At 44.8% G+C, this 23,363-nt stretch overlaps 6 protein-coding genes across 6 annotated transcripts; 4 read left to right on the forward strand and 2 right to left on the reverse strand.

Moving 5' to 3' along the window:
* The first annotated feature begins 1,646 nt into the window (after positions 1-1,646).
* Positions 1,647-2,534, forward strand: LOC132133955 (histone H1-like). Its single transcript, XM_059546864.1, has one exon. The coding sequence runs from the start codon at positions 1,683-1,685 to the stop codon at positions 2,304-2,306; it is 624 nt and encodes a 207-aa protein (XP_059402847.1). The 5' UTR covers positions 1,647-1,682; the 3' UTR covers positions 2,307-2,534.
* A 5,971-nt stretch (positions 2,535-8,505) lies between these two features.
* On the forward strand, positions 8,506-9,544 carry LOC132133956 (histone H1-like). The gene has a single exon (XM_059546865.1). It carries the CDS (start codon positions 8,693-8,695, stop codon positions 9,314-9,316), a length of 624 nt encoding a protein of 207 aa, XP_059402848.1. The 5' UTR covers positions 8,506-8,692; the 3' UTR covers positions 9,317-9,544.
* A 4,735-nt stretch (positions 9,545-14,279) lies between these two features.
* LOC132133959 (histone H1-like) lies at positions 14,280-15,318 on the forward strand. The gene has a single exon (XM_059546869.1). The coding sequence runs from the start codon at positions 14,467-14,469 to the stop codon at positions 15,088-15,090; it is 624 nt and encodes a 207-aa protein (XP_059402852.1). The 5' UTR covers positions 14,280-14,466; the 3' UTR covers positions 15,091-15,318.
* Positions 15,319-15,725: 407 nt separating this feature from the next.
* On the forward strand, positions 15,726-16,333 carry LOC132133967 (histone H2A-like). Its single transcript, XM_059546876.1, has one exon. The coding sequence runs from the start codon at positions 15,783-15,785 to the stop codon at positions 16,167-16,169; it is 387 nt and encodes a 128-aa protein (XP_059402859.1). The 5' UTR covers positions 15,726-15,782; the 3' UTR covers positions 16,170-16,333.
* Positions 16,334-20,132: 3,799 nt separating this feature from the next.
* Positions 20,133-20,588, reverse strand: LOC132133952 (histone H2B-like). Its single transcript, XM_059546861.1, has one exon. The coding sequence runs from the start codon at positions 20,553-20,555 to the stop codon at positions 20,181-20,183; it is 375 nt and encodes a 124-aa protein (XP_059402844.1). The 5' UTR covers positions 20,556-20,588; the 3' UTR covers positions 20,133-20,180.
* An 856-nt stretch (positions 20,589-21,444) lies between these two features.
* Positions 21,445-21,843, reverse strand: LOC132133971 (histone H4). Its single transcript, XM_059546880.1, has one exon. It carries the CDS (start codon positions 21,802-21,804, stop codon positions 21,493-21,495), a length of 312 nt encoding a protein of 103 aa, XP_059402863.1. The 5' UTR covers positions 21,805-21,843; the 3' UTR covers positions 21,445-21,492.
* Between the last annotated feature and the right edge of the window lie 1,520 nt (positions 21,844-23,363).

Below are 23,363 nucleotides of genomic sequence, written 5' to 3' on the forward strand. Positions count from 1 at the left end.
GAGTGACGGTGTGTGTTATCTCAGTGAGGGTTGTGTGTTGTGTTTCTCCTCTTGGTGTGTTCTGAGTGACGGTGTGTGTGTTATCTCAGCGAGGGTTGTGTGTAGTGTTTCTCCTCTCGGTGTGTTCTGAGTGACGGTGTGTGTGTTATCTCAGCGAGGGTTGTGTGTGGTGTTTCTCCTCTCGGTGTGTTCTGAGTGACGGTGTGTGTTATCTCAGTGAGGGTTGTGTGTTGTGTTTCTCCTCTTGGTGTGTTCTGAGTGACGGTGTGTGATTAGATTAGAAGGGTAGTGACACAAATGTATTTTTCTATTTTACTTTTTTATTCAAAAAGTAAGAAAGAAACAAAGAATAATAGATAGAAAACAAGTTAATTGAGCAATTCCTGAAATACATATTTGTGCTTCACTTGTGGAGCGAACCAACCCTGTGAAACAACAACACTTTTTAAAGGTTTTTTTTTTTCCATGGTTATTTAAATCGTGTTTGTTATGTTTATGAAGTATTATTGAAGTGGAAATCACTTATATATAATGTAAACTTGCTTCACTTCCGCTTTTAAGAAGTAATCTGAACCATTAAAAGGCCAGTTTCAGAGGAGCGGAGGTCGCTGGTGTTTAGGAGCTAAAAGCTCAGAGAGATAATGTGAAGCTTTATAAGAACCTTTAAAAGTGCACACAGACTCTGAAAGGCAGTGTAAAGATTTCAGGACGGAAGTGACGTGATCCCTTGTTTCCAGACAGGATTCAGCTGAACTAAAACTGTTGATTTAAGGAAGCTTTTGAAACCAATGCCAGCAGAGCATTGCAATTATCAACGCAGGAAAACACACACATTAACTAACTTTTCAAAGACGTAATCTGGAAATATTAAAAAAAAAAAAAAGAAAGAAAAAAAAGATCTCTTGACCGTGTTCTGAACACAAGGAACATAATTTAAATAAGTATCAAATATCTTAGCTGGTACTCATTTAAATAATGTTTGTTTGTTTGTTTAATTTCCGTCTGGACTTAAAGTGAAAGACTCAGTATTATGTAGCTGTAAGATGAACCAGTGAGCATTACCTCCGTCCTGACACTATTTAGACAAATACAATGTCCAGATATCCGAAAGAAAGAAAGAAAGAAAGAAAGAAAGAAAGAAAGAAAGAAAGAGGAGTGACAAAGTCTCGAAGCCTCCAGATGTTTGTGCTTCAAGCTGCCCAAAACAACAGCTGTATGAAACACTTGCACACAGCCTTCACTGATGCACATTTCATTATATTCATCTTCAGACTGTTTCTGAAACACACAGCTGATTATTTTAATCTGTTTTCAACTTTAACACTTAAATAAAGCATGAGATTTACACGCGGCTCTGTTCCGTGGCTGATGCTCGCCTCGAGTTTGATCTGACCGGGGCGAAACCAACATTTCCTCGCCGCGGGTTTTAGTCTCCACAGAAAGCCAAGAACCTCTGCTTGATGCTGACTTTGTTTCTACTGCGCTAAACTATTTTAACACTCGAGTTTTGCCCCTAAATGTAGGAGAAGAAAACACAAGCGCGAGCGGCTCGCGGAGGCGCGCAGACAGCGAGCGGGCGGGTTGAGTCTATAAGGTTCTCATGTGTTGTTTAAGAGCGCAGCGCTGCTCGAGCGACACTCATTGAACTCAGTGTTTGAAAGACTGTGATTCCGCTCCGAGAAATGGCAGAAACCGCTCCAGCAGCCGCCGCTCCGCCGGCCAAAGCGCCCAAGAAGAAGTCCGCCGCCAAAGCCAAGAAAGCAGGTCCCGGCGTCAGTGATCTGATCGTCAAAGCCGTGTCCGCGTCCAAGGAGAGGAGCGGCGTGTCCCTCGCCGCCCTGAAGAAAGCTCTCGCCGCCGGCGGCTACGACGTGGAGAAGAACAACTCCCGCGTCAAGCTCGCCCTCAAGAGCCTGGTGACTAAAGGCGCCCTGCTGCAGGTCAAAGGGACCGGCGCCTCCGGCTCCTTCAAGATCAGCAAGAAGCAGACCGAGACTAAGAAGAAAGCGACTCTTAAAGCCAAGAAGCCCGTGGCCAAGAAACCCGCTGCTGCCAAGAAGCCCAAGAGCGCAGCTGCAAAGAAGCCCGCCGCTAAGAAATCCCCCAAGAAGGCCAAGAAACCCACTGCCGCCGCTAAGAAGGCCACAAAGAGCCCCAAGAAGGCGACGAAGAGCCCCAAGAAAGCAAAGAAGCCCGCGGCGCCCAAGAAAGCAGCCAAGAGCCCCAAAAAGGCCAAGACCGCCAAACCCAAGACGGCAAAGCCTAAAGCTGCCAAGCCTAAAAAGGCAGCTCCCAAGAAGAAATAAAACTCTTCTTGTTTCTTCCCCAACGGCTCTTTTCAGAGCCACCCACAAACTCGAAAGAAAGAGCAAAAGAAAGACCTGCACTCACACTATTAGTGGAAGTGATAATAATAAATAACGTTTACGTTAGCTTTTCTAAAGTTGTGTATATTATCCGTTTTTTACTTATATTATATAATATAACAAGCAAAAGAGGGCCTCTTAACACCACCTGAACTTATATTATTTATTTATTTTGTATTATTATATAACTTTAATGCAAAAAAAAAAAAAAAACTTTCCACATGTACTGCGTTAAACTTAGACTTGTTATAACACTTTTATATCATTGCTGTTTTGTTGATTAACACCGCCTTGGTCTATTATGTTTAGTTTTTTATTTTTTATTATTAAATAACGTTAATGCAAAAAAAAAAAAACCTTTCTACATGTACTGCGTTAAACTCCTCTCGGTGTGTTCCGAGTGATGGTGTGTGTTATCTCAGCGAGGGTTGTGTGAGGTGTTTCTCCTCTCGGTGTGTTCCGAGTGATGGTGTATGTTCTCTCAGCAAGGGGTTTTGTGTGTGGTGTGTGGTGTTTCTCCTTTCGGTGTGTTCCGAGTGACGGTGTGTGTTATCTCAGCGAGGGTTGTGTGTAGTGTTTCTCCTCTCGGTGTGTTCCGAGTGACGGTGTATGTTCTCTCAGCGAGGGTTGTGTGTGGTGTTTCTCCTCTCGGTGTGTTCTGAGTGACTGTGTGTGTTATCTCAGTGAGGGTTGTGTCTAGTGTTTCTCCTCTCGGTGTGTTCTGAGTGACGGTGTGTGTTCTCTCAGTGAGGGTTGTGTGTAGTGTTTCTCCTCTCGGTGTGTTCTGAGTGACGGTGTGTGTTATCTCAGCGAGGGTTGTGTGTAGTGTTTCTCCTCTCGGTGTGTTCTGAGTGACGGTGTGTGTGTTATCTCAGCGAGGGTTGTGTGTAGTGTTTCTCCTCTCGGTGTGTTCTGAGTGACGGTGTGTGTTATCTCAGCGAGGGTTGTGTGTAGTGTTTCTCCTCTCGGTGTGTTCTGAGTGACGGTGTGTGTGTTATCTCAGTGAGGGTTGTGTGTGGTGTTTCTCCTCTCGGTGTGTTCTGAGTGACGGTGTGTGTTATCTCAGCGAGGGTTGTGTGTGGTGTTTCTCCTCTCGGTGTGTTCTGAGTGACGGTGTGTGTTATCTCAGCGAGGGTTGTGTGTGGTGTTTCTCCTCTCGGTGTGTTCTGAGTGACGGTGTGTGTTATCTCAGCGAGGGTTGTGTGTAGTGTTTCTCCTCTCGGTGTGTTCTGAGTGACGGTGTGTGTTATCTCAGCGAGGGTTGTGTGTAGTGTTTCTCCTCTCGGTGTGTTCTGAGTGACGGTGTGTGTTATCTCAGTGAGGGTTGTGTCTAGTGTTTCTCCTCTCGGTGTGTTCTGAGTGACGGTGTGTGTTATCTCAGCGAGGGTTGTGTGTAGTGTTTCTCCTCTCGGTGTGTTCTGAGTGACTGTGTGTGTTATCTCAGCGAGGGTTGTGTGTGGTGTTTCTCCTCTCTGTGTTTTCCGAGTGACGGTGTGTGTGTTATCTCAGCGAGGGTTGTGTGTAGTGTTTCTCCTCTCGGTGTGTTCTGAGTGACGGTGTGTGTTATTTCAGCGAGGGTTGTGTGTAGTGTTTCTCCTCTCGGTGTGTTCCGAGTGACGGTGTGTGTTATCTCAGCGAGGGTTGTGTGTGGTGTTTCTCCTCTCGGTGTGTTCTGAGTGACGGTGTGTGTGTTATCTCAGCGAGGGTTGTGTGTGGTGTTTCTCCTCTCTGTGTGTTCTGAGTGACGGTGTGTGTGTTATCTCAGCGAGGGTTGTGTGTGGTGTTTCTCCTCTCGGTGTGTTCTGAGTGACGGTGTGTGTGTTATCTCAGCGAGGGTTGTGTGTGGTGTTTTTCCTCTCTGTGTGTTCTGAGTGACGGTGTGTGTTATCTCAGTGAGGGTTGTGTGTGGTGTTTCTCCTCTCTGTGTGTTCAGAGTGACGGTGTGTGTTATCTCAGCGAGGGTTGTGTGTGGTGTTTCTCCTCTCGGTGTGTTCTGAGTGACGGTGTGTGTGTTATCTCAGCGAGGGTTGTGTGTAGTGTTTCTCCTCTCGGTGTGTTCTGAGTGACGGTGTGTGTTATCTCAGCGAGGGTTGTGTGTAGTGTTTCTCCTCTCGGTGTGTTCTGAGTGACGGTGTGTGTGTTATCTCAGTGAGGGTTGTGTGTGGTGTTTCTCCTCTCGGTGTGTTCTGAGTGACGGTGTGTGTTATCTCAGCGAGGGTTGTGTGTGGTGTTTCTCCTCTCGGTGTGTTCTGAGTGACGGTGTGTGTTATCTCAGCGAGGGTTGTGTGTGGTGTTTCTCCTCTCGGTGTGTTCTGAGTGACGGTGTGTGTTATCTCAGCGAGGGTTGTGTGTGGTGTTTCTCCTCTCGGTGTGTTCTGAGTGACGGTGTGTGTTATCTCAGCGAGGGTTGTGTGTAGTGTTTCTCCTCTCGGTGTGTTCTGAGTGACGGTGTGTGTTATCTCAGCGAGGGTTGTGTGTAGTGTTTCTCCTCTCGGTGTGTTCTGAGTGACGGTGTGTGTTATCTCAGTGAGGGTTGTGTCTAGTGTTTCTCCTCTCGGTGTGTTCTGAGTGACGGTGTGTGTTATCTCAGCGAGGGTTGTGTGTAGTGTTTCTCCTCTCGGTGTGTTCTGAGTGACTGTGTGTGTTATCTCAGCGAGGGTTGTGTGTGGTGTTTCTCCTCTCTGTGTTTTCCGAGTGACGGTGTGTGTGTTATCTCAGCGAGGGTTGTGTGTAGTGTTTCTCCTCTCGGTGTGTTCTGAGTGACGGTGTGTGTTATTTCAGCGAGGGTTGTGTGTAGTGTTTCTCCTCTCGGTGTGTTCCGAGTGACGGTGTGTGTTATCTCAGCGAGGGTTGTGTGTGGTGTTTCTCCTCTCGGTGTGTTCTGAGTGACGGTGTGTGTGTTATCTCAGCGAGGGTTGTGTGTGGTGTTTCTCCTCTCTGTGTGTTCTGAGTGACGGTGTGTGTGTTATCTCAGCGAGGGTTGTGTGTGGTGTTTCTCCTCTCGGTGTGTTCTGAGTGACGGTGTGTGTGTTATCTCAGCGAGGGTTGTGTGTGGTGTTTTTCCTCTCTGTGTGTTCTGAGTGACGGTGTGTGTTATCTCAGTGAGGGTTGTGTGTGGTGTTTCTCCTCTCTGTGTGTTCTGAGTGACGGTGTGTGTTATCTCAGCGAGGGTTGTGTGTGGTGTTTCTCCTCTCGGTGTGTTCAGAGTGACGGTGTGTGTGTTATCTCAGCGAGGGTTGTGTGTTGTGTTTCTCCTCTCGGTGTGTTCAGAGTGACGGTGTGTGTGTTATCTCAGCGAGGGTTGTGTGTAGTGTTTCTCCTCTCGGTGTGTTCCGAGTGACTGTGTGTGTTATCTCAGCGAGGGTTGTGTGTTGTGTTTCTCCTCTCGGTGTGTTCAGAGTGACGGTGTGTGTGTTATCTCAGCGAGGGTTGTGTGTAGTGTTTCTCCTCTCGGTGTGTTCCGAGTGACTGTGTGTGTTATCTCAGCGAGGGTTGTGTGTTGTGTTTCTCCTCTCGGTGTGTTCTGAGTGACGGTGTGTGTTATCTCAGCGAGGGTTGTGTGTTGTGTTTCTCCTCTCGGTGTGTTCAGAGTGACGGTGTGTGTGTTATCTCAGCGAGGGTTGTGTGTTGTGTTTCTCCTCTCGGTGTGTTCTGAGTGAAGGTGTGTGTTCTCTCAGCGAGGGTTGTGTGTAGTGTTTCTCCTCTCGGTGTGTTCTGAGTGACGGTGTGTGTGTTATCTCAGCGAGGGTTGTGTGTGGTGTTTCTCCTCTCTGTGTGTTCTGAGTGACGGTGTGTGTTATCTCAGTGAGGGTTGTGTGTGGTGTTTCTCCTCTCTGTGTGTTCTGAGTGACGGTGTGTGTTATCTCAGCGAGGGTTGTGTGTTGTGTTTCTCCTCTCGGTGTGTTCAGAGTGACGTTGTGTGTGTTATCTCAGCGAGGGTTGTGTGTTGTGTTTCTCCTCTCGGTGTGTTCTGAGTGACGGTGTGTGTTATCTCAGCGAGGGTTGTGTGTGGTGTTTCTCCTCTCTGTGTGTTCTGAGTGACGGTGTGTGTTATCTCAGCGAGGGTTGTGTGTGGTGTTTCTCCTCTCTGTGTGTTCTGAGTGACGGTGTGTGTTATCTCAGCGAGGGTTGTGTGTGGTGTTTCTCCTCTCTGTGTGTTCTGAGTGACGGTGTGTGTTATCTCAGCGAGGGTTGTGTGTGGTGTTTCTCCTCTCTGTGTGTTCTGAGTGACGGTGTGTGTGTTATCTCAGCGAGGGTTGTGTGTGGTGTTTCTCCTCTCTGTGTGTTCTGAGTGGGTTGTGTGTGGTGTTTCTCCTCTCGGTGTGTTCCGGGTGACGGTGTGTGTTCTCTCAGTGAGGGTTGTGTGTGGTGTTTCTCCTCTCGGTGTGTTCCGGGTGACGGTGTGTGTTCTCTCAGTGAGGGTTGTGTGTTGTGTTTCTCCTCTTGGTGTGTTCTGAGTGACGGTGTGTGTTATCTCAGTGAGGGTTGTGTGTTGTGTTTCTCCTCTTGGTGTGTTCTGAGTGACGGTGTGTGTGTTATCTCAGCGAGGGTTGTGTGTAGTGTTTCTCCTCTCGGTGTGTTCTGAGTGACGGTGTGTGTGTTATCTCAGCGAGGGTTGTGTGTGGTGTTTCTCCTCTCGGTGTGTTCTGAGTGACGGTGTGTGTGTTATCTCAGCGAGGGTTGTGTGTGGTGTTTCTCCTCTCGGTGTGTTCTGAGTGACGGTGTGTGTTATCTCAGCGAGGGTTGTGTGTAGTGTTTCTCCTCTCGGTGTGTTCTGAGTGACGGTGTGTGTGTTATCTCAGCGAGGGTTGTGTGTGGTGTTTCTCCTCTCGGTGTGTTCTGAGTGACGGTGTGTGTTATCTCAGTGAGGGTTGTGTGTTGTGTTTCTCCTCTTGGTGTGTTCTGAGTGACGGTGTGTGATTAGATTAGAAGGGTAGTGACACAAATGTATTTTTCTATTTTACTTTTTTATTCAAAAAGTAAGAAAGAAACAAAGAATAATAGATAGAAAACAAGTTAATTGAGCAATTCCTGAAATACATATTTGTGCTTCACTTGTGGAGCGAACCAACCCTGTGAAACAACAACACTTTTTAAAGGTTTTTTTTTTTCCATGGTTATTTAAATCGTGTTTGTTATGTTTATGAAGTATTATTGAAGTGGAAATCACTTATATATAATGTAAACTTGCTTCACTTCCGCTTTTAAGAAGTAATCTGAACCATTAAAAGGCCAGTTTCAGAGGAGCGGAGGTCGCTGGTGTTTAGGAGCTAAAAGCTCAGAGAGATAATGTGAAGCTTTATAAGAACCTTTAAAAGTGCACACAGACTCTGAAAGGCAGTGTAAAGATTTCAGGACGGAAGTGACGTGATCCCTTGTTTCCAGACAGGATTCAGCTGAACTAAAACTGTTGATTTAAGGAAGCTTTTGAAACCAATGCCAGCAGAGCATTGCAATTATCAACGCAGGAAAACACACACATTAACTAACTTTTCAAAGACGTAATCTGGAAATATTAAAAAAAAAAAAAAGAAAGAAAAAAAAGATCTCTTGACCGTGTTCTGAACACAAGGAACATAATTTAAATAAGTATCAAATATCTTAGCTGGTACTCATTTAAATAATGTTTGTTTGTTTGTTTAATTTCCGTCTGGACTTAAAGTGAAAGACTCAGTATTATGTAGCTGTAAGATGAACCAGTGAGCATTACCTCCGTCCTGACACTATTTAGACAAATACAATGTCCAGATATCCGAAAGAAAGAAAGAAAGAAAGAAAGAAAGAAAGAAAGAAAGAGGAGTGACAAAGTCTCGAAGCCTCCAGATGTTTGTGCTTCAAGCTGCCCAAAACAACAGCTGTATGAAACACTTGCACACAGCCTTCACTGATGCACATTTCATTATATTCATCTTCAGACTGTTTCTGAAACACACAGCTGATTATTTTAATCTGTTTTCAACTTTAACACTTAAATAAAGCATGAGATTTACACGCGGCTCTGTTCCGTGGCTGATGCTCGCCTCGAGTTTGATCTGACCGGGGCGAAACCAACATTTCCTCGCCGCGGGTTTTAGTCTCCACAGAAAGCCAAGAACCTCTGCTTGATGCTGACTTTGTTTCTACTGCGCTAAACTATTTTAACACTCGAGTTTTGCCCCTAAATGTAGGAGAAGAAAACACAAGCGCGAGCGGCTCGCGGAGGCGCGCAGACAGCGAGCGGGCGGGTTGAGTCTATAAGGTTCTCATGTGTTGTTTAAGAGCGCAGCGCTGCTCGAGCGACACTCATTGAACTCAGTGTTTGAAAGACTGTGATTCCGCTCCGAGAAATGGCAGAAACAGCTCCAGCAGCCGCCGCTCCGCCGGCCAAAGCGCCCAAGAAGAAGTCCGCCGCCAAAGCCAAGAAAGCAGGTCCCGGCGTCAGTGATCTGATCGTCAAAGCCGTGTCCGCGTCCAAGGAGAGGAGCGGCGTGTCCCTCGCCGCCCTGAAGAAAGCTCTCGCCGCCGGCGGCTACGACGTGGAGAAGAACAACTCCCGCGTCAAGCTCGCCCTCAAGAGCCTGGTGACTAAAGGCGCCCTGCTGCAGGTCAAAGGGACCGGCGCCTCCGGCTCCTTCAAGATCAGCAAGAAGCAGACCGAGACTAAGAAGAAAGCGACTCTTAAAGCCAAGAAGCCCGTGGCCAAGAAACCCGCTGCTGCCAAGAAGCCCAACAGCGCAGCTGCAAAGAAGCCCGCCGCTAAGAAATCCCCCAAGAAGGCCAAGAAACCCACTGCCGCCGCTAAGAAGGCCACAAAGAGCCCCAAGAAGGCGACGAAGAGCCCCAAGAAAGCAAAGAAGCCCGCGGCGCCCAAGAAAGCAGCCAAGAGCCCCAAAAAGGCCAAGACCGCCAAACCCAAGACGGCAAAGCCTAAAGCTGCCAAGCCTAAAAAGGCAGCTCCCAAGAAGAAATAAAACTCTTCTTGTTTCTTCCCCAACGGCTCTTTTCAGAGCCACCCACAAACTCGAAAGAAAGAGCAAAAGAAAGACCTGCACTCACACTATTAGTGGAAGTGATAATAATAAATAACGTTTACGTTAGCTTTTCTAAAGTTGTGTATATTATCCGTTTTTTACTTATATTATATAATATAACAAGCAAAAGAGGGCCTCTTAACACCACCTGAACTTATATTATTTATTTATTTTGTATTATTATATAACTTTAATGCAAAAAAAAAAAAAAAACTTTCCACATGTACTGCGTTAAACTTAGACTTGTTATAACACTTTTATATCATTGCTGTTTTGTTGATTAACACCGCCTTGGTCTATTATGTTTAGTTTTTTATTTTTTATTATTAAATAACGTTAATGCAAAAAAAAAAAAACCTTTCTACATGTACTGCGTTAAACTGCGTCTTTTTTTTATAACACTTGTATATATTGCTCCATTGTCCTCATTTGTAATTTGAAATGCTGCTCAGTCCGCGCGCAGATGTGGAGGCGTGGCTTTGGCGGGTGTTGGAGGGAAGTTCAGTGATTGGTTTAAAATCTTACAATGTCTAAACCAATGGGCGACTGTCACGCTCTTCTAAAATCAGCTCACCAGAGCTCAGAGAGTTATTATTTCTGTTTTGTAAAGTTGAAGTATTTTGTCACTGAGGATGAGCGGAAGAGGCAAAACCGGCGGTAAAGCGAGAGCGAAGGCCAAGACTCGCTCCTCCAGAGCAGGGTGTGTGTTATCTCAGTGAGGGTTGTGTGTGGTGTTTCTCCTCTCTGTGTGTTCAGAGTGACGGTGTGTGTTATCTCAGCGAGGGTTGTGTGTGGTGTTTCTCCTCTCGGTGTGTTCTGAGTGACGGTGTGTGTGTTATCTCAGCGAGGGTTGTGTGTAGTGTTTCTCCTCTCGGTGTGTTCTGAGTGACGGTGTGTGTTATCTCAGCGAGGGTTGTGTGTAGTGTTTCTCCTCTCGGTGTGTTCTGAGTGACGGTGTGTGTGTTATCTCAGTGAGGGTTGTGTGTGGTGTTTCTCCTCTCGGTGTGTTCTGAGTGACGGTGTGTGTTATCTCAGCGAGGGTTGTGTGTGGTGTTTCTCCTCTCGGTGTGTTCTGAGTGACGGTGTGTGTTATCTCAGCGAGGGTTGTGTGTGGTGTTTCTCCTCTCGGTGTGTTCTGAGTGACGGTGTGTGTTATCTCAGCGAGGGTTGTGTGTAGTGTTTCTCCTCTCGGTGTGTTCTGAGTGACGGTGTGTGTTATCTCAGCGAGGGTTGTGTGTAGTGTTTCTCCTCTCGGTGTGTTCTGAGTGACGGTGTGTGTTATCTCAGTGAGGGTTGTGTCTAGTGTTTCTCCTCTCGGTGTGTTCTGAGTGACGGTGTGTGTTATCTCAGCGAGGGTTGTGTGTAGTGTTTCTCCTCTCGGTGTGTTCTGAGTGACTGTGTGTGTTATCTCAGCGAGGGTTGTGTGTGGTGTTTCTCCTCTCTGTGTTTTCCGAGTGACGGTGTGTGTGTTATCTCAGCGAGGGTTGTGTGTAGTGTTTCTCCTCTCGGTGTGTTCTGAGTGACGGTGTGTGTTATTTCAGCGAGGGTTGTGTGTAGTGTTTCTCCTCTCGGTGTGTTCCGAGTGACGGTGTGTGTTATCTCAGCGAGGGTTGTGTGTGGTGTTTCTCCTCTCGGTGTGTTCTGAGTGACGGTGTGTGTGTTATCTCAGCGAGGGTTGTGTGTGGTGTTTCTCCTCTCTGTGTGTTCTGAGTGACGGTGTGTGTGTTATCTCAGCGAGGGTTGTGTGTGGTGTTTCTCCTCTCGGTGTGTTCTGAGTGACGGTGTGTGTGTTATCTCAGCGAGGGTTGTGTGTGGTGTTTTTCCTCTCTGTGTGTTCTGAGTGACGGTGTGTGTTATCTCAGTGAGGGTTGTGTGTGGTGTTTCTCCTCTCTGTGTGTTCTGAGTGACGGTGTGTGTTATCTCAGCGAGGGTTGTGTGTGGTGTTTCTCCTCTCGGTGTGTTCAGAGTGACGGTGTGTGTGTTATCTCAGCGAGGGTTGTGTGTTGTGTTTCTCCTCTCGGTGTGTTCAGAGTGACGGTGTGTGTGTTATCTCAGCGAGGGTTGTGTGTAGTGTTTCTCCTCTCGGTGTGTTCCGAGTGACTGTGTGTGTTATCTCAGCGAGGGTTGTGTGTTGTGTTTCTCCTCTCGGTGTGTTCAGAGTGACGGTGTGTGTGTTATCTCAGCGAGGGTTGTGTGTAGTGTTTCTCCTCTCGGTGTGTTCCGAGTGACTGTGTGTGTTATCTCAGCGAGGGTTGTGTGTTGTGTTTCTCCTCTCGGTGTGTTCTGAGTGACGGTGTGTGTTATCTCAGCGAGGGTTGTGTGTTGTGTTTCTCCTCTCGGTGTGTTCAGAGTGACGGTGTGTGTGTTATCTCAGCGAGGGTTGTGTGTTGTGTTTCTCCTCTCGGTGTGTTCTGAGTGAAGGTGTGTGTTCTCTCAGCGAGGGTTGTGTGTAGTGTTTCTCCTCTCGGTGTGTTCTGAGTGACGGTGTGTGTGTTATCTCAGCGAGGGTTGTGTGTGGTGTTTCTCCTCTCTGTGTGTTCTGAGTGACGGTGTGTGTTATCTCAGTGAGGGTTGTGTGTGGTGTTTCTCCTCTCTGTGTGTTCTGAGTGACGGTGTGTGTTATCTCAGCGAGGGTTGTGTGTTGTGTTTCTCCTCTCGGTGTGTTCAGAGTGACGTTGTGTGTGTTATCTCAGCGAGGGTTGTGTGTTGTGTTTCTCCTCTCGGTGTGTTCTGAGTGACGGTGTGTGTTATCTCAGCGAGGGTTGTGTGTGGTGTTTCTCCTCTCTGTGTGTTCTGAGTGACGGTGTGTGTTATCTCAGCGAGGGTTGTGTGTGGTGTTTCTCCTCTCTGTGTGTTCTGAGTGACGGTGTGTGTTATCTCAGCGAGGGTTGTGTGTGGTGTTTCTCCTCTCTGTGTGTTCTGAGTGACGGTGTGTGTTATCTCAGCGAGGGTTGTGTGTGGTGTTTCTCCTCTCTGTGTGTTCTGAGTGACGGTGTGTGTGTTATCTCAGCGAGGGTTGTGTGTGGTGTTTCTCCTCTCTGTGTGTTCTGAGTGGGTTGTGTGTGGTGTTTCTCCTCTCGGTGTGTTCCGGGTGACGGTGTGTGTTCTCTCAGTGAGGGTTGTGTGTGGTGTTTCTCCTCTCGGTGTGTTCCGGGTGACGGTGTGTGTTCTCTCAGTGAGGGTTGTGTGTTGTGTTTCTCCTCTTGGTGTGTTCTGAGTGACGGTGTGTGTTATCTCAGTGAGGGTTGTGTGTTGTGTTTCTCCTCTTGGTGTGTTCTGAGTGACGGTGTGTGTGTTATCTCAGCGAGGGTTGTGTGTAGTGTTTCTCCTCTCGGTGTGTTCTGAGTGACGGTGTGTGTGTTATCTCAGCGAGGGTTGTGTGTGGTGTTTCTCCTCTCGGTGTGTTCTGAGTGACGGTGTGTGTGTTATCTCAGCGAGGGTTGTGTGTGGTGTTTCTCCTCTCGGTGTGTTCTGAGTGACGGTGTGTGTTATCTCAGCGAGGGTTGTGTGTAGTGTTTCTCCTCTCGGTGTGTTCTGAGTGACGGTGTGTGTGTTATCTCAGCGAGGGTTGTGTGTGGTGTTTCTCCTCTCGGTGTGTTCTGAGTGACGGTGTGTGTTATCTCAGTGAGGGTTGTGTGTTGTGTTTCTCCTCTTGGTGTGTTCTGAGTGACGGTGTGTGATTAGATTAGAAGGGTAGTGACACAAATGTATTTTTCTATTTTACTTTTTTATTCAAAAAGTAAGAAAGAAACAAAGAATAATAGATAGAAAACAAGTTAATTGAGCAATTCCTGAAATACATATTTGTGCTTCACTTGTGGAGCGAACCAACCCTGTGAAACAACAACACTTTTTAAAGGTTTTTTTTTTTCCATGGTTATTTAAATCGTGTTTGTTATGTTTATGAAGTATTATTGAAGTGGAAATCACTTATATATAATGTAAACTTGCTTCACTTCCGCTTTTAAGAAGTAATCTGAACCATTAAAAGGCCAGTTTCAGAGGAGCGGAGGTCGCTGGTGTTTAGGAGCTAAAAGCTCAGAGAGATAATGTGAAGCTTTATAAGAACCTTTAAAAGTGCACACAGACTCTGAAAGGCAGTGTAAAGATTTCAGGACGGAAGTGACGTGATCCCTTGTTTCCAGACAGGATTCAGCTGAACTAAAACTGTTGATTTAAGGAAGCTTTTGAAACCAATGCCAGCAGAGCATTGCAATTATCAACGCAGGAAAACACACACATTAACTAACTTTTCAAAGACGTAATCTGGAAATATTAAAAAAAAAAAAAAGAAAGAAAAAAAAGATCTCTTGACCGTGTTCTGAACACAAGGAACATAATTTAAATAAGTATCAAATATCTTAGCTGGTACTCATTTAAATAATGTTTGTTTGTTTGTTTAATTTCCGTCTGGACTTAAAGTGAAAGACTCAGTATTATGTAGCTGTAAGATGAACCAGTGAGCATTACCTCCGTCCTGACACTATTTAGACAAATACAATGTCCAGATATCCGAAAGAAAGAAAGAAAGAAAGAAAGAAAGAAAGAAAGAAAGAAAGAGGAGTGACAAAGTCTCGAAGCCTCCAGATGTTTGTGCTTCAAGCTGCCCAAAACAACAGCTGTATGAAACACTTGCACACAGCCTTCACTGATGCACATTTCATTATATTCATCTTCAGACTGTTTCTGAAACACACAGCTGATTATTTTAATCTGTTTTCAACTTTAACACTTAAATAAAGCATGAGATTTACACGCGGCTCTGTTCCGTGGCTGATGCTCGCCTCGAGTTTGATCTGACCGGGGCGAAACCAACATTTCCTCGCCGCGGGTTTTAGTCTCCACAGAAAGCCAAGAACCTCTGCTTGATGCTGACTTTGTTTCTACTGCGCTAAACTATTTTAACACTCGAGTTTTGCCCCTAAATGTAGGAGAAGAAAACACAAGCGCGAGCGGCTCGCGGAGGCGCGCAGACAGCGAGCGGGCGGGTTGAGTCTATAAGGTTCTCATGTGTTGTTTAAGAGCGCAGCGCTGCTCGAGCGACACTCATTGAACTCAGTGTTTGAAAGACTGTGATTCCGCTCCGAGAAATGGCAGAAACAGCTCCAGCAGCCGCCGCTCCGCCGGCCAAAGCGCCCAAGAAGAAGTCCGCCGCCAAAGCCAAGAAAGCAGGTCCCGGCGTCAGTGATCTGATCGTCAAAGCCGTGTCCGCGTCCAAGGAGAGGAGCGGCGTGTCCCTCGCCGCCCTGAAGAAAGCTCTCGCCGCCGGCGGCTACGACGTGGAGAAGAACAACTCCCGCGTCAAGCTCGCCCTCAAGAGCCTGGTGACTAAAGGCGCCCTGCTGCAGGTCAAAGGGACCGGCGCCTCCGGCTCCTTCAAGATCAGCAAGAAGCAGACCGAGACTAAGAAGAAAGCGACTCTTAAAGCCAAGAAGCCCGTGGCCAAGAAACCCGCTGCTGCCAAGAAGCCCAACAGCGCAGCTGCAAAGAAGCCCGCCGCTAAGAAATCCCCCAAGAAGGCCAAGAAACCCACTGCCGCCGCTAAGAAGGCCACAAAGAGCCCCAAGAAGGCGACGAAGAGCCCCAAGAAAGCAAAGAAGCCCGCGGCGCCCAAGAAAGCAGCCAAGAGCCCCAAAAAGGCCAAGACCGCCAAACCCAAGACGGCAAAGCCTAAAGCTGCCAAGCCTAAAAAGGCAGCTCCCAAGAAGAAATAAAACTCTTCTTGTTTCTTCCCCAACGGCTCTTTTCAGAGCCACCCACAAACTCGAAAGAAAGAGCAAAAGAAAGACCTGCACTCACACTATTAGTGGAAGTGATAATAATAAATAACGTTTACGTTAGCTTTTCTAAAGTTGTGTATATTATCCGTTTTTTACTTATATTATATAATATAACAAGCAAAAGAGGGCCTCTTAACACCACCTGAACTTATATTATTTATTTATTTTGTATTATTATATAACTTTAATGCAAAAAAAAAAAAAAAACTTTCCACATGTACTGCGTTAAACTTAGACTTGTTATAACACTTTTATATCATTGCTGTTTTGTTGATTAACACCGCCTTGGTCTATTATGTTTAGTTTTTTATTTTTTATTATTAAATAACGTTAATGCAAAAAAAAAAAAACCTTTCTACATGTACTGCGTTAAACTGCGTCTTTTTTTTATAACACTTGTATATATTGCTCCATTGTCCTCATTTGTAATTTGAAATGCTGCTCAGTCCGCGCGCAGATGTGGAGGCGTGGCTTTGGCGGGTGTTGGAGGGAAGTTCAGTGATTGGTTTAAAATCTTACAATGTCTAAACCAATGGGCGACTGTCACGCTCTTCTAAAATCAGCTCACCAGAGCTCAGAGAGTTATTATTTCTGTTTTGTAAAGTTGAAGTATTTTGTCACTGAGGATGAGCGGAAGAGGCAAAACCGGCGGTAAAGCGAGAGCGAAGGCCAAGACTCGCTCCTCCAGAGCAGGGCTGCAGTTCCCCGTCGGTCGTGTTCACAGACTTCTCCGCAAAGGGAACTACGCAGAGCGCGTCGGTGCCGGAGCTCCCGTCTATCTGGCGGCTGTGCTCGAGTATCTGACCGCTGAGATCCTGGAGTTGGCTGGAAACGCCGCGAGAGACAACAAGAAGACCCGCATCATTCCCCGTCACCTGCAGCTGGCGGTGCGCAATGATGAGGAGCTCAACAAACTCCTGGGTCGAGTGACCATCGCTCAGGGCGGCGTGCTGCCCAACATCCAGGCCGTGCTGCTGCCCAAGAAGAGCGAGAAACCCGCCAAAGCCAAGTAAACCGAGTCCGCTCTGCTTCTCCAACACAAAGGCTCTTTTAAGAGCCACACACTTCATCTGTTAGAGAGCGATTTACTTTCCTTTTCATTCATAACACACCATACATACGATTGAAGGAGAAAATGAACTAAATTAACGCACTATTATTAATGATTAATTATTTTGAAACTGCCTTATTTCAGTGTAACAAATATGAATAACTATAATGCCAGTTGCTTTAGTGTTGTGTCAAAGATTCTGGAAATTATCACATCAGGTGTTTATCTTGATAACAGTCAGTTTGGTTTGAAGTCCATGAAGGAAGGTGTAGAACTGTCTAAAAGCCAAAACTGATTTATTAATGTTTTTGATAGTTAGTCAAAGCAGAAGAGAGTCTACTTTCACCAGCACTTTTTAATGTGTGTATGAATTAATTTCTGGAAAATGTAAGTGACTGTAAGACTGGATGTATGATTTTTTGGATTTACCTTTAGTACAAAGTGTGTGTGTGTGTAAAGCTACGTTGACTTATGTTATTCATACAATACCTACTCACGAATAAACATCAAAAACAAAGCCAGCTGCAATGAATTTCTGTGCAAAACAGCTTTTACTACAAACACTTCCACACAAGAACATTATCACACAAGAACATTTTGATAGAAAACTAAAAATATTTAAAGTAGATAAAATTAGAATAAATAAAATGGAAATGTCTACATACTACTACTACTGTAAACTTTGCAAATAGGACATCAGCCCCTTCAAGTCAATGAACAATAACAAAGTGGGCTGCAATGAATGTCTGTGGAAAACAGCTTTTTTTCAACGCTCCTACCCAATGACAGAGGCATGCAGGGTTTTTTTCCACTGGAGTAGTCACGTGAAGGATGCGTGCACAACTAATAACTAATATCATCACGCTATAAAGGGTTTGCCTGCGCTGGGTGCGCCCCTCCCCCTATAACTGTTCTGTCTCGCGGAGGAGCTCATTTGTGTGCATCTGTGTGAAACGCATAGGAAAAAAGAACGACAGAAAGAACGGCTCCCCTCCAGCCGAGACTCGGCTCCCATCGTTCATGTTTATGAGCCGTTCAAAAGAATCGGTTCGTTCGCGAACGTCACAACTCTACCAACTGCTTAAATCATAACTTTTGTGATGCATTTTGAGAATTTATATCAGGTTCGTAGCCAGCCTATTGAAAGGGGCGGGGGTTATTTTTTTTTCAAAAAGTGGACCTTTTTGCAGTTTTTCTCCGTCTTTTGTATTTAAAGAGACAGAAATTTAGATGTTTTTGGAGGGACGCTCATTTTTAAATCATACCCTGTCTATTGCATCAAAGTTTGTTAATACTATAATTATGGGGTGGATAATGTTATCAGCTGTTTATTATTCATGCAAACATTCTAAACGATTCTAAACCGTAAGTCCCGGTGACGCAGAATGAATAATTTAATAATGTCTAACTCTAAAGAGTCTGCTGTAGACAAATTAAACGCATGGAGGAAAGACATTCAAGAAGAAATAGAGGAATTTGAATGGACTGAAGAATGTTTAAAGGCCCAAAACAAATCATAAACACACGGCTTAAATTATTACAGTATAAATGGTTGACAAGGGTTTATATAACACCTGAAAAACTCAATCATATGTCTAGCCATATTCTTGATATATGTACAGAATGCCAAAATTATAAAGGGAGTCTGATTCACTGTCTATGGGAATGTTCTGATATACAGACGTTCTGGAAGGATGTCATAAACTGTTTGTCAGAACGGTTTAATCTTAAAATACCACATTGTGCCAAACTTTGTGTACTGGGAATATACAGGTTTCTCACAAACAAAGAAACACACTAGACTATTGGACTTTGGATTATTACATGCCAGAAGAGCCATTGCTGTGAACTGGAAGAGCATGGAAGCACCTTCTATTAAACAATGGATAAAAGAAGAGTGCATTGGACTGGAAAGGCTGACTTATATCTCCAAGAGTAAAATAAAGGACTTTGTACAATTATGGGAGCCATACATGATTATTATATCATATGTAAAGTAGGGCCATGCCATTATTCTTTTATTTTTTTATTTCTTCTTTTACATTTGTTTTTATCTTTTATTAACATTTTTAATTAGATTTTCTTGTAACTTAAAATGGCAAAATTATAAAGGAACTCTAATTCAATGTCTATTCACTGCCGCATTTCCCGCCGCATCTTCCACCGTGTGCTGTTTTTTCCTCTTCCTCATTGTTACCGTTACGGCGAGCGTGATTTCACCAAGTACAACATGTTCCTGGATCAACATTCCAATCAACCAATCAGAATTGAGATATTACTTTTCAGAAAATATCTGTTTTAGGCTTATTACCAGAGTTAGGTGCTTCTACACCATTGTTAATCAGCTATCATTTCCCACTGGTTTTAGAAATAAATTATGTGTAAATTTGGGTTTAGGAGTAGGGATTGGGTTAAGTCTAGATTTCTGGACAGTAATGTTGATCCAGGAACATGTCTTACTTGGAAAAATCACTGTGACCTTACAGTTATATTAAAAGTCATCATAGCGCTAAGAGACAACGTTTTGAGAAACCCAGACCAAGACTCTGCTGCTCTTGTGTAATATCAGGGCTGCGTTTCTCGATAACGTTGTCTCTTAGAGTCGCTACAAAGACTCCTAACGTATAACTTAACTAAAGGTTTACCATTTCTAGGCGTGTTCCCCGAACCATACCATAGGTTTAAGATATATCTACTGACGTGCAACTCTACAGGTGCTGTCCGTGGTGATGGTGCTGAATCTGTTGATATCGACGGCTCCAGAATCAATTATTCTCTCGTGCACGGGCTGCTTCACTGCGTTATCTAATGAAGAGAAACAGATGTTGGCAGAAAGTGTGGTAACACTGTTTCCTTCTCTGAAGATCAAGATGGGAGAACAGAATGAAGGTTTTGTAAGTTGCACTTATTAAAACACACAAAGCCCACTTTAAACAAATGCAAACTGGAATAGTAAGTGTGGTATGTTCATTAGTTAACAGGTTAAAAATCAACTGAAAATTTAGTGACTGTAGGTTTTTTTTTTTTTACCAATATTACAATAACACCAAAAGTACATCCACTCGGCTGGTTTGCTCGTCACACATCATGAATTCTTGTAAAAGTTACAATTGTTATCCTCCGTCTTTCATCCAGGAAGATTTCTATGACCCAGTCTCCCACAGTGGACTTATTGAGATTAGACTTTGAAATCTATGGAGGAAACTTCATGATGATCAGCGTCGCTACCAGCGCAAACGTAGTCGAAACAGTGCTTCCTCTGGAGTGTCTATCTCTTCAGAAATAACTGTTGAAGGGGAGGACGAGTCCTCTCGGGACGACTGTGATCAAAAGGATGAAACCATCTCCAGAAAACCTCAATACCATCAAACTGGGCATGGAGAAAACCCCTCTCGGGTTATGGGTCGCAAACAAGTCCCCAACAGTGAAAGAGATTTCTGAACAATATTCTCGATTTGTAGACATGCCATACTTGGTAAGGACTTGTGTTTTGCATGGCTTTAGCAAAGATACATGGCTGGTAGATATTTAGTCCACAAGAGGACAAAAGTTTTTTTTGTTTTTTTAGCAAATTACTATTCTTAAGGGGAAAAATCATCTATGCAATTCATTAATACACACAATATTGTTTCTCTTTGCAATTTTTTCTCATAATCTGGAATTTAATAAATAATTAAAATGTATTTTCCTCTCACGCTTTTCTGTAACTGACCACATGTGAAGACAAAAAAAAGAAACATTTTAGTTAATATAAAACCGTTTAATATTGATTAAGGCAACAGTAGTTGCAAAAGTGGTACAACATGTGGTCTTGTGATAGAAAAAAAAAAACAAAGTTCAAGTTAAAATAAATGCTAGACGTTTAAATCATCTTCACTTCATCTAGGATTAAAGTATAACAAAGAGCTCTTCGGGTGAGTGGATGGGTGGCTCTTAAAAGAGCCTTTGGGGTGTGTCTCGGTGTCGGACTGCTCTACTTGGAGCTGGTGTACTTGGTGACGGCCTTGGTGCCCTCAGACACGGCGTGTTTAGCCAGCTCCCCGGGCAGCAGCAGACGCACGGCGGTCTGGATCTCTCGGGAAGTGATGGTGGAGCGCTTGTTGTAGTGAGCGAGACGAGACGACTCACCGGCGATGCGCTCGAAGATGTCGTTGACGAAAGAGTTCATGATGCCCATCGCCTTCGAAGAGATCCCGGTGTCAGGATGAACCTGCTTCAGCACTTTATACACGTAGATGGCGTAGCTCTCCTTCCTGGACTTTCTGCGCTTCTTTCCTCCTTTCGCGGCGCTCTTGGTGACGGCCTTCTTGGAGCCTTTCTTCGGCGCGGACTTCGCTGGTTCAGGCATGATAATGTTTTCGACTCAAACTCTTAGATATCAGTAGCAAGCTGAACTCATGCCGGGCTATTTATTCACTCGCCTATGCTAATTCTGTGGGACCTCGTGATTCCGTGTTGTCATTGGTCAGACCCATAAACTTGTATTTAATTGGATCATTCAAGGCGTTATGAACTGGAGCAGAGCCAATCACAGGAGCTTAAATCATAGCTCCACCCACCACTCCATGTTTGAACGACACCCACCCGACTGGGTTTCCTTTGTTTCATTTCCCGCTATTTTTATAATAATATTGTGAGAAAATAAATAGTTACAGATAAATATCAGGCACACTTTTAATATGAAACTATTATAAAATCAATAAGGAAATCACGGAGGAAAAATACCTATAAAGCATCGATTGTTTAACTGAACATTGAACGTTTACTTTTGTTCTTTTGCATTTTTGACAATTTTCATATTTAATACTGTAATTAAAGCTGCTTTGACACAATTGGTCTTGTTAGAAACACTATATAAATAAAGGTGACATGACTTGATAACCTGGAGCTCTGTTGCTATACAGTTAACAGAAATAACATTCGCCTTTATCTTCTGCACCATTCTGCTCGAATTCTTCAACGTCTGTAGCATTAAATTTTTTAGCCTTAAATCAAATACCATCTTTTAACTTAAACAGATTATAATAATCATGCTATAATATCTGCTTTTATTTTTTGTTTCAATGAAAAGTACCCAGTGTACGGCTGCTAAGGTATCGTTAATGTAATATTAGCGTAAAGTGTCTCTAAAACATTATCTGTAATCAACAATACATGTATTATTTGTAACGACTGTGTAAACGTAGTTCTCATGTTCAGCACACAACAGCAGCGCGAGCTCTTTAAGTGAGAGTGTGGGTGGCTCTTAAAAGAGCCCTTGGGTTTGTTCTCTGATCTGAAGCGGTTTATCCTCCGAAGCCGTACAAGGTGCGTCCCTGTCGTTTGAGCGCGTACACAACGTCCATGGCGGTGACGGTCTTTCTCTTGGCGTGCTCGGTGTAGGTGACGGCGTCGCGGATCACGTTCTCCAGGAACACCTTCAGCACACCGCGGGTCTCCTCGTAGATCAGACCGGAGATGCGCTTGACTCCGCCGCGGCGAGCTAGACGACGAATGGCGGGTTTGGTGATTCCCTGGATGTTATCGCGCAGCACTTTACGGTGACGCTTAGCGCCTCCTTTCCCGAGACCTTTACCGCCTTTGCCTCTTCCAGACATGATGAGATGATCTCTGTTCCAGTCAAACGACGAATACAAATACAGAGCAAGTGCTGCAGGGAGCCGTTTTACAGTTGTTTACAGGACCTTACTGAAACCAGCTGAGCGTCACATGACTCACCCCTCCCCCTCTAGTTCGAGCAGGAAACGATGTGGGTTAACGCTAATCCTGATCTTACGATGACTCTCCTTTGTTTCTTCTTCTGCTTTCTGTTCAATGGCCTTCCGCACATGGGTGATAAATCTGTATTGATATCACAAACAGAAAGGAAAACAAACAAATAAAAATAAAAAGATTTTCATTAAGAAAAAAAAACACTATGAAATAAGTATTTTTCACTAGTACACTATGATTTCGTGGAAATTATTCTTATTTAGAATCAGAATCAGAATCAGAATGAGCTTTATTGCCAGGTATGTTCACACATACGATGAATTTGTTTTCGTGACAGAGCTGCGCAGTGCAACATAACAGTGACAGAAGAAAAACACAATAAGGAATAAAAAATACAAAAAAATACAAATAGGTGGGTAAGGATTGACAATATACAAATTGACAATGTATGGCAGGTATATTACAATGAGCATTTATGTATGTACATGTATATTATGTGCAAAAGATTTAAGTGTACGCTAAGTATGTGTGTTGGATAAATAAGTGTAGTGTATATAAATATAAATAGTGTAGTGTGTCCCACAGTTATTATCAGCTGTTCATAAGATGGATTGCCTGAGGGAAGAAACTGTTCCTGTGTCTGGTCGTTCTGGTGCTCAGTGCTCTGTAGCGTCGACCAGATGGCAACAGTTCAAAGAGGGAGTGTGCTGGATGTGAGGGGTCCAGAGTGATTTTAACAGCCCTTTTGCTCACTCTGGATAAGTACAGTTCTTGAATAGATGGGAGGGTTGTACCGATGATTCGCTCAGCAGTCCGGACTACCCTCTGTAGTCTTCTGAGGTCAGATTTAGAAGCTGAGCTGAACCAGACAGTTACTGAAGTGCAGAGGATGGATTCGATGATGGTGGAGTAGAACTGTTTCAGCAGATCCTGTGGCAGGATAAACTTCCTCAGCTGGCGAAGGAAGTACAACCTCTGCTGGGCCTTTTTCACAATGGAGTCAATGTGAAAGTCCCACTTCAGGTCCTGAGAGATAGTGGTGCCCAGGAACCTGAATGACTCCACTGCAGTCACAGTGCTGTTCATGATGGTGAGCGGGGGGAGTGCAGGGGGGTTTCTCCTGAAGTCCACGATCATCTCCACTGTTTTGTGCGTGTTAAGCTCCAGGTTGTTGAGAGTGCACCAGACAGCCAGCTCTTTAACCTCCTGTCTGTAAGCAGACTCGTCACCGTCCTGAATAAGGCCGATGAGTGTGGTGTCAACTGCATACTTCAGGAGCTTGACAGAGGGGTCCTTAGATGTGCAGTCATTAGTGTACAGGGAGAAGAGCAGTGGGGAGAGAACACAGCCCTGGGGAGCTCCGGTGCTGATTGTACGGGTGCTGGATGTGTATTTTCCCAGCCTCACTAGCTGCTGCCTGTCTGTCAGGAAGCTGTTGATCCAC

The sequence above is a fragment of the Carassius carassius genome, unplaced genomic scaffold, assembly GCF_963082965.1.
Source record: "Carassius carassius unplaced genomic scaffold, fCarCar2.1 SCAFFOLD_79, whole genome shotgun sequence".
Taxonomy (NCBI): Eukaryota; Metazoa; Chordata; class Actinopteri; order Cypriniformes; family Cyprinidae; genus Carassius; species Carassius carassius.

Bases quoted from the DNA above. Each gene is read 5' to 3' on its own strand.
- LOC132133955 (XM_059546864.1), top strand. From the start codon at position 1,683: ATGGCAGAAACCGCTCCAGCAGCCGCCGCTCCGCCGGCCAAAGCGCCC.
- LOC132133956 (XM_059546865.1), top strand. From the start codon at position 8,693: ATGGCAGAAACAGCTCCAGCAGCCGCCGCTCCGCCGGCCAAAGCGCCC.
- LOC132133959 (XM_059546869.1), top strand. From the start codon at position 14,467: ATGGCAGAAACAGCTCCAGCAGCCGCCGCTCCGCCGGCCAAAGCGCCC.
- LOC132133967 (XM_059546876.1), top strand. From the start codon at position 15,783: ATGAGCGGAAGAGGCAAAACCGGCGGTAAAGCGAGAGCGAAGGCCAAG.
- LOC132133952 (XM_059546861.1), bottom strand. From the start codon at position 20,555: ATGCCTGAACCAGCGAAGTCCGCGCCGAAGAAAGGCTCCAAGAAGGCC.
- LOC132133971 (XM_059546880.1), bottom strand. From the start codon at position 21,804: ATGTCTGGAAGAGGCAAAGGCGGTAAAGGTCTCGGGAAAGGAGGCGCT.